We start from the raw sequence: 13559 nt of genomic DNA on the forward strand, positions 1-13559 counted from the left end.
AGTGATAGTGGATGTGTGTAACACATTTGTTATAAGATGCATCATTCACTTGGCATACCTTCTAACCTGCTGTCAGTGTTGCTTGAATATTTTTATACTGAGTATACTACAAAATGTATTAACTAATTAATTACCACTTAAGAACTAAGATTTTGGAGGAGGAATGAGGGTTAAGGCAACGCAAGAATTGAATAAGTTATGTGATGTTCACTTGCAACGACTGTATAGAAGATTATATTTGAAGTATAATGTCTGCAACTGAAAATATGTCAGTATGGTTTGTTTTCATTTATATGACCTATGTCACAAATGATAATTCAACAAAGATGTTTTTTCGTTACAAAAATTACCACTTTAGAGCCACTGATGAATAAAATTTAAACAAATTTACCACACTCATTTTCCACATTATGACAGCAATCCTCTTAGTTTTGTTGCATGTCTCTAAAGTACACCAGCAAAACCAAATAATAATAATATTAATTATTATTATTATTATAAATTATTGTTAAAAATGGAAAACTATTTATTTTAGTTCTCAGTACATACGTTACTGAGGGTTTGAAGTACGAAATTTGATAAACTGATTTTTATGGTCTGTTATCTATACAGGATGATTCAGTGAAAATGAATTCATGCATTTTAATTATTTATATCATATTCCTAGTTAAACATCTGCATTTATAAATGCTTTTGATACTGTTTTATAATGACATACAGGTCAGTGAGGAAAGGCTGGGTAGAATAAAGAGGGAGGTGGAGACAGTGTAAAAAGGGATGGATAGAGGAGGAGGAGGTGACAGATTAGTAGCAGCTGTACTAGTATTACACAGAAATTAACTGATAGGGTAGCAGGAAAAGGAAAGAAACAAGGGCAAGCTTTCTAAAAATAAAACTGTTTAAAGGAAAAGGGGAGGGTAGTACATCTATACCTTCTGCAGCCCACCCCAAAAACATGTAAAGGGTAACAAACTAGTCAGCGACAGTATCAAGGGATATATAAAGGAAAACACTGTAGTCATGATGGCATCCTGTATTCTACAACAAAGAGAAAATGGAATGTCTGTTTATGTATCTGATGCTTGTTTCAGTATTTACTATGAATAATTAAATGCTAGTAAGGTTGAATCCAGCAATACTGAGGAAGAAGAAACAGCAATGAAACTTGCACCACCAAAAGACAAAAATACCAAACTCCTGGACTTGCTCCACTGCAGGACCAACGTTAATGTTTATTTCTGCGTCTAGTGTAATAGTGAGTTGCAGGATTCAATATTTTCCATTATTTTGGTCTTTTGGTGTTGTGAGTCCCATTGTTTGTTCTCCAGTACTTTTCTGCCTGTAGAGAAGAAAAGTGAAAGAACTTTAAGTCAAGATGTCATCTGACATTAGCAACCACGTAACACTATGGTTTATGATGGCCACAGAGAAGACGTTAAGAAAGGCCATAAAGCAGAATCTGAGATTACCAAGGACCTGATTATGAAAAAATTATTTGTTCATAAACGGGGACCTGGGTAGGTGGCTGGAAAGTGAGAGAGTGCAGGAGCTCTGCGGAAAATATAACAAGGGCTGTCTGGAGAGCTACAAAAAAAATTTAAAAGGGCTGCCAAGAAGAAAAACAGGAAAAAAAATCTGTCTCACTAGGGAGGTATGGGCAGCACAGTAAGAAAGATAAGGAGATATAGGGACTGGAAAGATGGGAAGATACATTGGGAAGGTTATATTGAGGCTAGAATAAAGGCAGCAAAACAAAAGGGAACATGGCTAATATAACAAAAAGGACATTAAGCAAAGAAAGAAGTTTTTTTCAGGTATGTAGAAAAATAAAAATGGCGTGAGGGAGTCTGATAAACAGTCTTGAGAAAGATGAAAAGGTAAGGCTAAGCAGGAGGCACAAATTCAAAATTCATATTTTGCTTTAGTGTGTATCAAAATAATAGAAAGGAGGATGGCAGAGGAAGGCAGGGCAGAGCTGGAGAGGACAGCAAATTAGGAAATTTGGCTCTAGAGAGGCTAAAGGCAAGCAGCTGTGGTGTTTAACTACAAAAGCAGAGCTAACAGCAACCTAGGAAATTAGAACAAAAAAGCATTCACTGGAAGGCAGCAGAAACACCACAAGTAAAATAATTTGTATTTATTCGCAGAGAGCCTAGGAAAATACAAGCCAATGAATGTAATTTCAATAATGTGCAAAATGATGAAGGCAGTCATTAGATTAAGTCTTCACAGTCATCAGGCTGACTTCCATGTTTCTGGGACAAAATGAGTATCTCAATAAATAAGTTTAGCATTAGGAAGTGATCAAGGACTTCAGGTTTAAGACACAGGAGGGAAGTTTAAGGTTAAGGAGCAGGAAGGGAGTTTTAGGTTTAGGGAACATTTAGGTATTTTAGGTATAGGTTTGGGCAGAGAAGTTTTAAGTTTAGGGAGAAATCAGAAACTTTAGGTTTAGGGAGGGGAGTTTTAGGTGTAGGGAGTGATCAGGAATTTTAGGGTTAGAAAGCAGGTGGGGAGGTTCAGGTTAAAAAGAAATTAGGGAATTTAGTGTTAGGGATCAGTAGGGGAGTTTCATAGCTAGGGTTAGGGACCAGTTGGGAGTTTTGGGGGTAGACTCAAGGCAGCAGGTTGGAGGTGGGAGCACTTAGTAATTAATTAAAATCAAGCTAATGGGAGTTAGGGCAACTGTCATTCAGAGCAAGTGCTAGCAAACAACTGTGCCTTGTGCCACTAGCACACAAGCATTTGTCGCAGATTTTCTTTATGCACTGCATTCCAATGGTTTGTTTTCAATGATGTGATGAACAACGGAGCTGTTTTCAAACAATATTCTGTCAGTCATCTCTCCTATAACCACGCACACACACGCATGCGTGCGCGCGCGCACACACACACACACACACACACACACACACACACACACAGCTGTGGGTCTATAAGAATTCCCTGTAAAGGATATTCTGTTAGTAGCAGTGCACTAAATACTATCATCCAATTTAAAGCACCCTTGTTCAAAGGTAAAACAAAAATATGTAGTGTAACAGCTAGTACAAATGAGGCTGAGAAGGAGTTATTGATACCTGCTGGAAAGCCAACAGGGCTCTGCAGCTCTTAGCTATTACTTATAAACTAATTAGCCTATTTAGGGATAAGGTTCTTTTCTGTAATGAAGATGGCATGATATCCAATCAGCCTGGTGGAAGTATACTTATTAATTTCTGTACTTATGTATTATTGCAACCACATTCCAAATATATCACGGATTGTACATGCAGTGCTCAGAAACCACAATGAGCAGGTCGCAGATAATGTAACCACCCAAATTGGTAGTAATGTCTTATATATAAGTACCGTTGTTTTTTTTTCTAATACTTGGAGACATCATCAACAAATGGTAGTGTGGGAAAAGGAAAGCAGTGTAGCTGGTCTGTCGGGCCTTACTGACATTCAGTAAAATAATGTATAGCTGAATACCCCTTAATCTCTAAGCCCAAAAAACCTGAACAAAGCATGACAGAATGGGGGGGGGGGGCCCAAAAATAGTGACAGATATTAAATATCGACCTGAAACAACAGTACTCCCCTATAAGAAATCACTTCAGTTTTACTGTCTTTATTACTAGCAATTTGGGTAGTTACGTTATTTGTGACCTGTTCATTGTGATTTTCAGCACTGCATGTACATCCATAAGATGTTTGCAACATGTTTGGGCCTCTTTAATTCAAATACTTTATCTGTTATACATATACCCAGGGATTTTTTTTTAACTAAAAGGAGGAGACTATAAATGCAGTACTTGATGACTATTTCAGATCATCCGAGCTTGGTGGGACTGTCATAAAGATAGTCAAAGCTACTTTTATGAAATCTACAGCCCATGTGTAAAGTTTACAAATAATCAAGAAACCACCAAAGAGAAATGTTATGCAAAAGTAATCTTTTTTTTAATAGGTTCTCAAAAAGTTAAAGCTCCTGTACAGAATTTGCTGCTCCTCCCTCAACCTTGGTCCCTATCTGTTAATGTTAGGTACAGAGCTGTTTGATTAACCTGGAGTTTACATCCTGTCTCATAAAAAGTTAAATGTTAAGACCAGGATAGTATCATCTTTTAAGAAACTGCCAAAAATAGGTGTCAGGCAGCTATCTAGAATTAAGTGAAAGACGGTGTCATGATTTTCACAACTGGGTTGCCACGTGAAGGGCATAATATCAAGAGTGAGTTGTTCCCGATGTGGTTGTGATAATACGTAAGTACTTAATTTCTTTACTGAATTATTGTGGACAAAGCATAAAATAATTATGGGGTGTAATTTTTAAATATTACTCAAATTCACTTAAAAAGAAAGAGTAATAGGTCTTACATCAGCGTGCATTTTCTGAACAATAAGAAATATGCAACTCTAATAACCAGCATTACTGACTGTCTATAATCCTCAGTGATTTAACAGAAAATAAGAAATGTTAAATTGGACAAGACAGAAATATGAAGCAAAAACCAAGGACATTCTGCAAAATTAGGGACAGTGAGGTACTTTGTCAAACTTCTTCACTGTAGTATTTTACTCAGATTCAGTCTAGTACACCAAACCATTAAATGCAATTCCAAATGACAGTGCATACAACTATCATATATATTTATATCTCTTTTCATGATAGTACATAGCTAAAAAGAAGACTAACTAAAATAATTGCCTTTCTTAGATCATGAAAAGCTCCTCTTGCCCTCAGATCCCCCACCCCAGCTCCAGCATCTTCCTGCACGCATGGCTCTGTGCAGTTTTGCTGTGATTCAGCATGATGAATGTAATTGGGACAATTGGACTAATGCCAATGGTCATGTTTGTACTCTTCCCAGGATGTTATTTAAAACAGCAGAATTTAACTGCAACTAGGAATTCCAAGTAAAACAGCATACAGTTTGGGAAAATGCACTTCAGAAATGACTCACCTGACAGGAGGTTAGTGGAGGATCAAGGCTCTTCTCTGTTAATGAGCTGGTTCCTGTAGTTCAGGATACAGGGTTTGAGTCCTTCCACTGCTATTTACCTACTATGTGACTCTGAGCAACACATGTAACCAAACAGTGTTCCTGTGTTGCCCCTGAAAATAGGCACTTGTGTCCAGTGGGCTTAACCAGTTAACAACTGAAAATAACACAGACTTTATGACAAAGACCCTAAATTCCACTCCTAGAATGTGACAAACCTCAAGGTCACAGAGAAGAGTAAAGTGTGTGGCTTTTGTCTAATTCTGCCAGTTCTGCCTCATTTAAAGATGGCTGGATAGCATACTGTTTAATGACACTTAGGACTGACAGGCTATTTAATTAATGCGAGTACAGAATAATTAACAAATGTGATTGTCAACACTGTGGGGTATAAACCTTATTACAGACTCCTGCTCCTACAGAAAACAATATTTGGTTATTTTTGTTTAGCAATGCAGCTTGGAGATATGTTTAGGCTTTATTCCATTCTGGGCTCATAGCCATGTAGTGTTGCTCACCAGCAATCTCTAATTAAAATAATACACACATCTCTGAAAATGGTATTTCTACATGTGCATACATATCTAAGTATATTTCATTTAGGTAGTTCCATATGAAACCACATTTGGTGCTGAAAATCTTATATTTGTTTCACTTTAGATGTCAACATCCAAATCCATACTTTAACATGAACAATGTTTTTTTTTTCCTTAATCAATATATGTCCATGTCCATGCCATGCACTATTTCATTACAACAACCCCAAGTACACGGTGCTTGCAGTGACAGCACATGACACTTACTTTGATTGCCAGCTGTTGGGAAGACTCCTGAACATCCTCCACCTGGTTCGCTTTCCATCCGCATTCAGAAAGTACAGGTACCCGTGACAAGTCACTGTTTTCTGACGCATTCCTGGGGACACTGGCTTGTTCCTCTCTGTGCTGAACTGCTGAGGAGGATGTAAGTGCAGAACTAAGTGCAGCAGACAGTAGCGGAGAATCGCATGGCTCTACCTTCACGGAGTCCCTGGAAAGATCACTTTCCACACAAAATGATGAGTAGTGAGATTCACTATCCTGCGCATCAGCATGACTCAGGTTACAGTGCTGACTGCGCAGCAACCTCAGCCGTCCGGCAGTTCGACACCGGTCTTGTCTGACCCAGGACTCCTGCAGTTCAATAACACATGATGAACTGAGACTTTCTGGGTCACCTTCGCATTCAGTATGGGGGTCGATTTCCATACCCGTGCTTTCGCCGGTGACCTCAGTAGGTCTCACATCATCTTCTTTTAAGCTGGTACTACAGACTATTTCTGAACTTTCAGACTTCGCTGTATTTGTACTTAAAACCGTCGGGATTTCAATAGTTTGGAGATCACATATTGGCCACTTGCCTTCTTCTGCTGACAACTTACTTGCTTCTTCACTCTGCACGACAATGTAGGACCCTGACTCAGTTGCCTCTTGAGCTACGTGGTCTTCAGCAGCAGTTTGTTTCATGTCATGCAGTCTGACTTTATCACCATCTTCTTCCAGTTTGTCCATGGACTCCAACTGGAGCTCAGCACCACAGTTTTCACGGTCCAAGTGGTTCGGTAGATCCACTTTGTAGGAGTCATTTAAAGACAGCTTTCCAGTCTGAGTAATTTCGGGACGTTTCTCAGACTTGACTTCACAGCTAGTACCAAAGCTGGGGTTTGTAGCAATTACGTTTGTTCTGGTTAGAAATTGAGTCTGGCGGGTTTTGGCTTCTTCGGGCTGAAGAGATCGTAACATTTCATAATACCCGACGTCGGTAATTGCCTTCCTAAGTCGCCGGGAGCTACACACTGCTGTTAGGGAAAGAAACAGTTAACCGTTAGCTGGGATCGCACCCTGCTTATAAAGTAAGCCTTCTAATGACAGCATAGCGTGCTAAAACGTGACACAAAATGAATTGTCCACCTTAAACACACACACACACACACACACACACACACACACACACACACACGATTGGGGTGCAGATCTCCAAAACAAAAGTTGTTATATAGCATCACGACACATATTCTGATGAATAAAACAGGTTTAACAACAAACTAACAAGAAAACTTATCAAAGATGTGCCCAGTACCCAGAAATGTCTGATTTGAACACACCATACAACCTGTACTCAAGCTACTCCCTTCGTTCCACAAAAGATGAAGCAGAACATAGAATAAACGCTTTAATAACAGCATTCTCAGAATATTTAAAACATCAGTATAATGGTGACTCTGTATTATCGACCTCTAATTGTATTTACATGTAAATATGCACTGCATACCATACTATGTTGATATTCTACTGCGCTTACGTTTTACTACATAATTTTTATTAAGTGTTTGTTACTATGCCTGCTATGTTTTTGTGGAGCTTTTCTCCCCGGGCCTCCACTGAAAACGGGCTCCTTGAGCCCAGTGGACCTCCCGGTCATCAAACTGAAAATAAATAAATAATGTCTTTCTTTAACAAGATAACTCTTAACTGGTAGCACACATAACTCTTAATCGCCCAGATTGTCACGTAATATCCAGACTTCTGCCGAATATTTTGGGTCTGTTCCTCATAAGGTTTGTGTTTTCTGGCAAATCACTGAGGACTGAAGTCATTAAATAATGACACCATTTGAGTTTCAGATTTTATATCCAGCAAATATATACCAACACAAAATATGTTATTTTAGCAGAAAAAATTAAAATCTGTTCCTATTTCTGACCGTCTGTCCAGATTCCTTGCGCTAAGATGCTGAGAAATATGGTAACACGACAAAGTTACTTTCGGGCATGTTTAACATTTTTGGCTCCTTCATGACCTTTTTATTTCATTAGTATTTTTAATGTTTGAATTATGCTCGTTAATGTTTAGTATGGGCTTCTGAAGTAACCCTCCAAAACTTTACAGCCTGCAAATTTATCCAAGGCGTGTAGTTTAATTAATCCCGTATTCAAGAAATACCGACAGGTGCAAAAATGATGCATATAACAATCGCAGCATGCCATGGAATAGCATTCTCATATATGAAGCAGTAAAACTTCAAAATAAATTTCTTAATGAGCCCTTCTTCAACCCACAGCCCAAAAAGTAGATGCTCCAAAAACTGAAATGATCCCACACACAAACACACATACAACTGAGGTGCAGATCCCCAAAAATAAAATCTGTTATATAGCATCACGACACAGATACTCTGATGAATAAAACAGGTTTAACAACAAACTAACAAGAAAACGTATCAAAGATGTCCCCAACACCCAGAAATTTCCGATTTGTACACACCATATACCCTGTACCCAAGCTACTCCCTTTGTTCCACAAAAGATGAAGCAGAGCATAGAATAAACGCTTAATAACATGTCTTTCTTTAACTGGATAACTCTTAACCAGTAGCACACATACCTCTTAACTGTCCAGATTGTCACTTAATATCCAAATTTTTTTTGCCTGATATTTAGGGTCTGCTCCTCATAAAGTTTGCGGTTTTCTGTCAAATCACTGAGGACTGAAGTCACTAAATAATGACACCATTTGTGTTTCAGATTTTATATCCAGAAAATACATACTAACACAAAATCTGTTATTTTAGCAGAACAATTTAAAATATGTCCCTATTTCTGACCGTCTGTCCAGATTCCTTGTGCTAAGAAGTTGAGAATTATAGTGACACGACAAACGTCATTTTGGGGCATAGTTTACATTTTTGGCTCCTTCGGGACCTTTTAATTTCATTACTATTTTTATTGCTTGAATAATGCCCGTTGATGTTTAGTATGGGCTTCTGAATTAACTCTCCAAAACCGTACAGCCTGCAAATTTATCCAAGGCGTTTCGTTTAATTAATCCCGTGTTCAATAAATAATGACCGGTGCAAAAACGATGCATATAAAAATCGCAGCATGCCATGGAATAGCATTCTCATATATGAAGCAGTAAAACTTCAAAATACATTTCTTAATGAGCCCTTCTTTAACTCACATCCCAAAAGTAGATGCTCCTAAAACTGAAATGATCTCTCCGTGGGGCAAATGCAAATATAGGGCAGTTTTCCCGTACAGTACCGTTCTATAAATAATTTGCAAAATTAGAAGCACTGAAATATAAAACGCAAACCATAAAATAGAGAAAACTGTCCTGTTATTTTACAAATACAAAATCGTATAAAGTTAAGATGGTCTGTGTGTTACCCTCAGTAACCAGATTCGCCCACAGTACGCTTTTTTATAACCCTTAAAGTTTAAGCTATTTGACATACCTTTAGTTTGGGCCATTTCGATTTCCAGTTCCAATGCTTAAAGCAAGTTTGACGGTAACATTTCCTGTTTAGTAGGTCGGTTTGTCCTTTACTGAACCAAGCGCGGCGTTAAAATGAAAATGAATAAATAAATAAATAAATCCGCTTCCTTGTGAAGGGACCTTAATGTCCGTTGTCACCAGCGTCACCCAGTGGACATACAACAACCAGTATCTCGAGTGGGGTGGTGACGGGCTGTGATGGTTTCTAGTCTGCTCAGAACTGCTGCGGTAAAGCACAGCTGTCACTCTCCAGGGACAAATACAGACAAATCGGGGTCTCTTTTTAAAAATATCAGTACTATTAACATATAACATATAACGTAACATATAACATGCATTTTCTGAATATATAGTCATCCAAATCCCTATATTTAGGAGGAATGGGGGGGGGGGGGGGGGTGGGTGGGTATGAGCCAGCCAAAATCAAGGACCTCCCTGAAAATCAGGGGAAGTTGTGAAATACTAGAAACACAATGCTGCTTTTAAGATATAGGTGAGATGAAATTGTTTGCCCATTCTACTCATTCGTTATAATTTATTTAGACTTATCAGTATAGGTTCGACATTCAGATTTAGCCTTGCTCCTCCTCCTGTAATTGTTGCCTTTATAAAGATAAACCTGTTTAGGTATACACACATAATTACATAACAGATCCAAACTGACACACAGATTTACTATAATTAATTGTATAGGGCTTGGTGTCCCATAATCTGTTAACATGCTACTCATTTAAACCCCTGGCCTAACATGAAATCTTGATTTTCTCAAAGAACAGCAAAGGTAGAAGGGTCATATTTTCCATACTTGTGTTTTTTAGGGGCCAGTGCTATGAGTTTAATACTCAAACGTTCAGAGGCATGTGTCTGCCTTCAACAAGAAATATAGGACAGCAGCTCTGCAATGCTTGCATATTAAGCAAGCAATAATGCCCAACAGGGTGTGTGTTAATGTGTAATTAACGCCCACCCAGGGGTGTTATGACACCCAACACCACAGACGGAGGGCATCTACACCCCTGGAAGGGTATTAACTACACATTAACACACACCCTGGAGGGCATTATTGCACTTAGAGAATGGACTCACTGTAACATTGTGTTTTACTTGCTTATATATATATATTTTTTTGTTAGTATTTTTTAGTATATTTTTGATGCAAAATAGTTCCTCCGTCTAATGTTTCAGATTTGCTGTAGTATATGTTAATGGTGTTGGAGTAAGCATTTTATAGCCAAAATGTAACATTTTAAAAAAATAACCAGGTTATATACTTTATTTTTGGTCCCTTACGCCTAAATTGGCAGTCACTGGAGACTGAAATTACTAAATAATGACATACATATGAGCTTCAGACTTTTTTTCCTTCAGAAAATTCATGCTAACTTAAATCTTCTACTTTAGCAGCTTTGTAGTTTTATAAGAGCAATAATTAAGTTTCTAATTTAGAGCCTTTGTTCCCCAAAAATTTCTTCAGTTGAAAGGTGCAGAGGTTTCTAAACCTCATTACTGCTTCTACTGCCGGTAGTCATCTCACACACATGCTCTTGCACACACACCTCTGCTTCAGAAAAGTGCATGCTAACGAAATCCCTGTTATTCTAGCAACTTTCTACGTTTATGAGCAATATTTAAAATCCGTCCCTATTTTAAGCCCTTTGTTTCCCCATTATTTGTTGTTTTCTTGTGCCGAGAGTTATGCAAAGTTCTTACATGATGCTGCCAGGGATCAGTCTCACTTTTCACTTTCTCTCTCTCTATCATACACTCACACACACACACACACACACACACACACACACACACACACACACACACACACACCCACACACACCCACACACACCCACACACACACACACACACACACCCACACACACACACACACACACACACACAATCTCTCTCTTCTCCTTTCATGCACCGTTCACACACACGCAGATAGCAACATAAACACACATACACACGATCATCTATGCATACAGTCTCTCTCTTTTTCTCTGTCTTTCTCTCTCACACACACACACACACACACACACACACACACACACACACACACACACACACACACACACACGCATGCTTTATATCTTTTTATTTTACACTCGTTAAACAGCAAAAGTGCTGCTTAGCCAGTGTAAAATAGTAGCTTAACCAATCTTTCACTCACACAGGCATACCCTTTGTGACGCCCGTGCCCTGGCCCAGCAATCAAGGAGCCTCAATCCTCACCGCTAACACCAGAGAGGGCGTCTCATATATGAGGAGAGGATAACAAATACACACAGTAAAGTGCAATTTCCCTTAAGAGCACACAGAGATGACAGTCAGTCTGGGGCTGGTCGATCCCTTGCTCCCCAGGTCCCCAATAAGACTCCCCACTGACACAGCTATAGGGTCCAGATCTCAGCCTAGCTGGGCAAGCTAAAATCTTCAGCACCCTCTCTGTCCAACCAGTGCTACTTGTCCCCACCCAAGTAGCTGACACACACACTTTGAGATAAGTTTATACAACCACACAGGCACTCCTGGGGAAGGCTGGCACAGGTTCTCCAGCTGTGCCCCTTTTACCCAGACTATACGGTAGTAATTACTGCTAATATTATCAGCTACCTAAAGGCCCTTAAACGGGTGTCAAATTATTACTGTGCAATATTATTATCCAATTGGTAGTATAGCCCAGGGCTAACGCTATTAAAGTGGCCTTGTACAGTTTTACCAAATTCATGCAAGTACTCCTAAGAGCTTAAATTATCTCTACACAAACCAGCCACAGTTAAAAGGCTTTAAAATATTTAATAATAAATAATTAAAACCACAAGACAACACTTTCTACTACACAGTCAATGCTATTCAAGAGTTCAAAGATCACACAGAAATACTTAAAATAATTCAGTAGTACAGTTCTGACATCACAGAAAAACACTTAGTCTAAACTTTCTAATTTCTAGCTCTCTAAAAGAAAACACAAGTGTAGGATAACTTACATAAGACAAAAGGCAGAGTGCTGATGAGTTGGATATCAAGACAAAAATGCTTACAGTCTCTCTCTGAGCAATAGTTTTTAAAATCACTAACAAACATTTCTGCTGGGTCCTCCCAGATTACATCACTTTTCACACTTGGGTTTCCCAGTATACACATTACATAATTTTTGACACTTAGTTTGGGGTTCCCAGGCCAACAGGCTACATTATTTGGCACGCTAACACCTGCACAGGAAGTTACAACAATAAAAGACATTTCACATGTACACTCTAGTAATTATTCCTCAAGTTAAAACAATAGAAAGAATGTGCTAGCCCAGACCAAATGGCTCCGAGCTCTGGAGATCAAAGGACATTCAAGACATACTTTTAATTTCAAAGAATAGATGTGAAATGCTTGACTTAGTTTTCTTTACAGCAGAGGGCAATGTTGCCACATTGTTGAAGTTCAACATTTAACAGCCTATTCTTTCATTTAAGAAAACCAGCCTGTATCTTACATTGATATTTACAAATTATATAATTATATATAAAATTCTATTTGGCTAGGCTGGCAGCCTTCACATTTCTACCAGTCTTCACACCCTTTCACACACTAACACATACACACTTATTTTATTTTACATTCGCTAAACAGCAAAAGCACTGCTTAGCGAGCATTATATAGTAGCTCAACTGATCTCTGTCTCACACTCACACATGCATACACTTTCACACACAAACACATACACATTTTTTTTATTTTACTTTTATTTTATTTTATACTCACTTAACAGCAGAAGAGCTGTTTAGTGAGCATAAAATAATGGCTGCTGTTCCGTTTTCACAGTCCAAGCTCCACTGTGGCTTCATATGCTGCCATGAAGTGTTGGACATGCTTATCAGTGGGCATTGCTTGTATATTAATACCCTGCTGAAGAACGCTCATTCTCTAATCAGGGTACTTATGTAGGTAGAGTGAGCCCATTCTCTAACAATATTTATTTTGGTACTGTATAGATATAATACTCATCTACTTAATACTGTAGATCATAATTGTCAAATTGTTTGCTCAAGAATCAAGGACAAAGCCAAATAAAGAGACAAGGCCTCAAAGTTGGATTAGAGATATTTTTAATATAAGAATTCACATAGAAAGTTAATAGAATAACAGATTTGCATCAACATGCAATTTCTGAAGAATATTAAGTATAAGACTCAAATCTGGCATTATTGACTTATTATAATCCCCAAAGGTTTAACAGAAAATCAAACATTTTTTTTGAGGAACAGA

The 13559-nt window shown here is 38.3% G+C and overlaps 1 protein-coding gene across 1 annotated transcript in view; it reads right to left on the reverse strand.

Moving 5' to 3' along the window:
• Positions 1-9371, reverse strand: part of LOC122805864 — a 59081-nt gene extending 49710 nt beyond the window's left edge. The window contains exons 1-2 of the mRNA XM_044076117.1: positions 9264-9371; positions 5792-6825 (exon numbers count right to left, since the gene is read on the reverse strand). Coding sequence (XP_043932052.1) covers positions 5792-6825; positions 9264-9279 — 1050 coding nt within the window. The 5' untranslated portion in view covers positions 9280-9371. The remainder of the gene's footprint in view (positions 1-5791; positions 6826-9263) is intronic.
• Between the last annotated feature and the right edge of the window lie 4188 nt (positions 9372-13559).

Source organism: Protopterus annectens, chromosome 7.part0 (assembly GCF_019279795.1).
Source record: "Protopterus annectens isolate FY-2018-M chromosome 7.part0, PAN1.0, whole genome shotgun sequence".
NCBI classification, from domain to species: Eukaryota; Metazoa; Chordata; order Ceratodontiformes; family Protopteridae; genus Protopterus; species Protopterus annectens.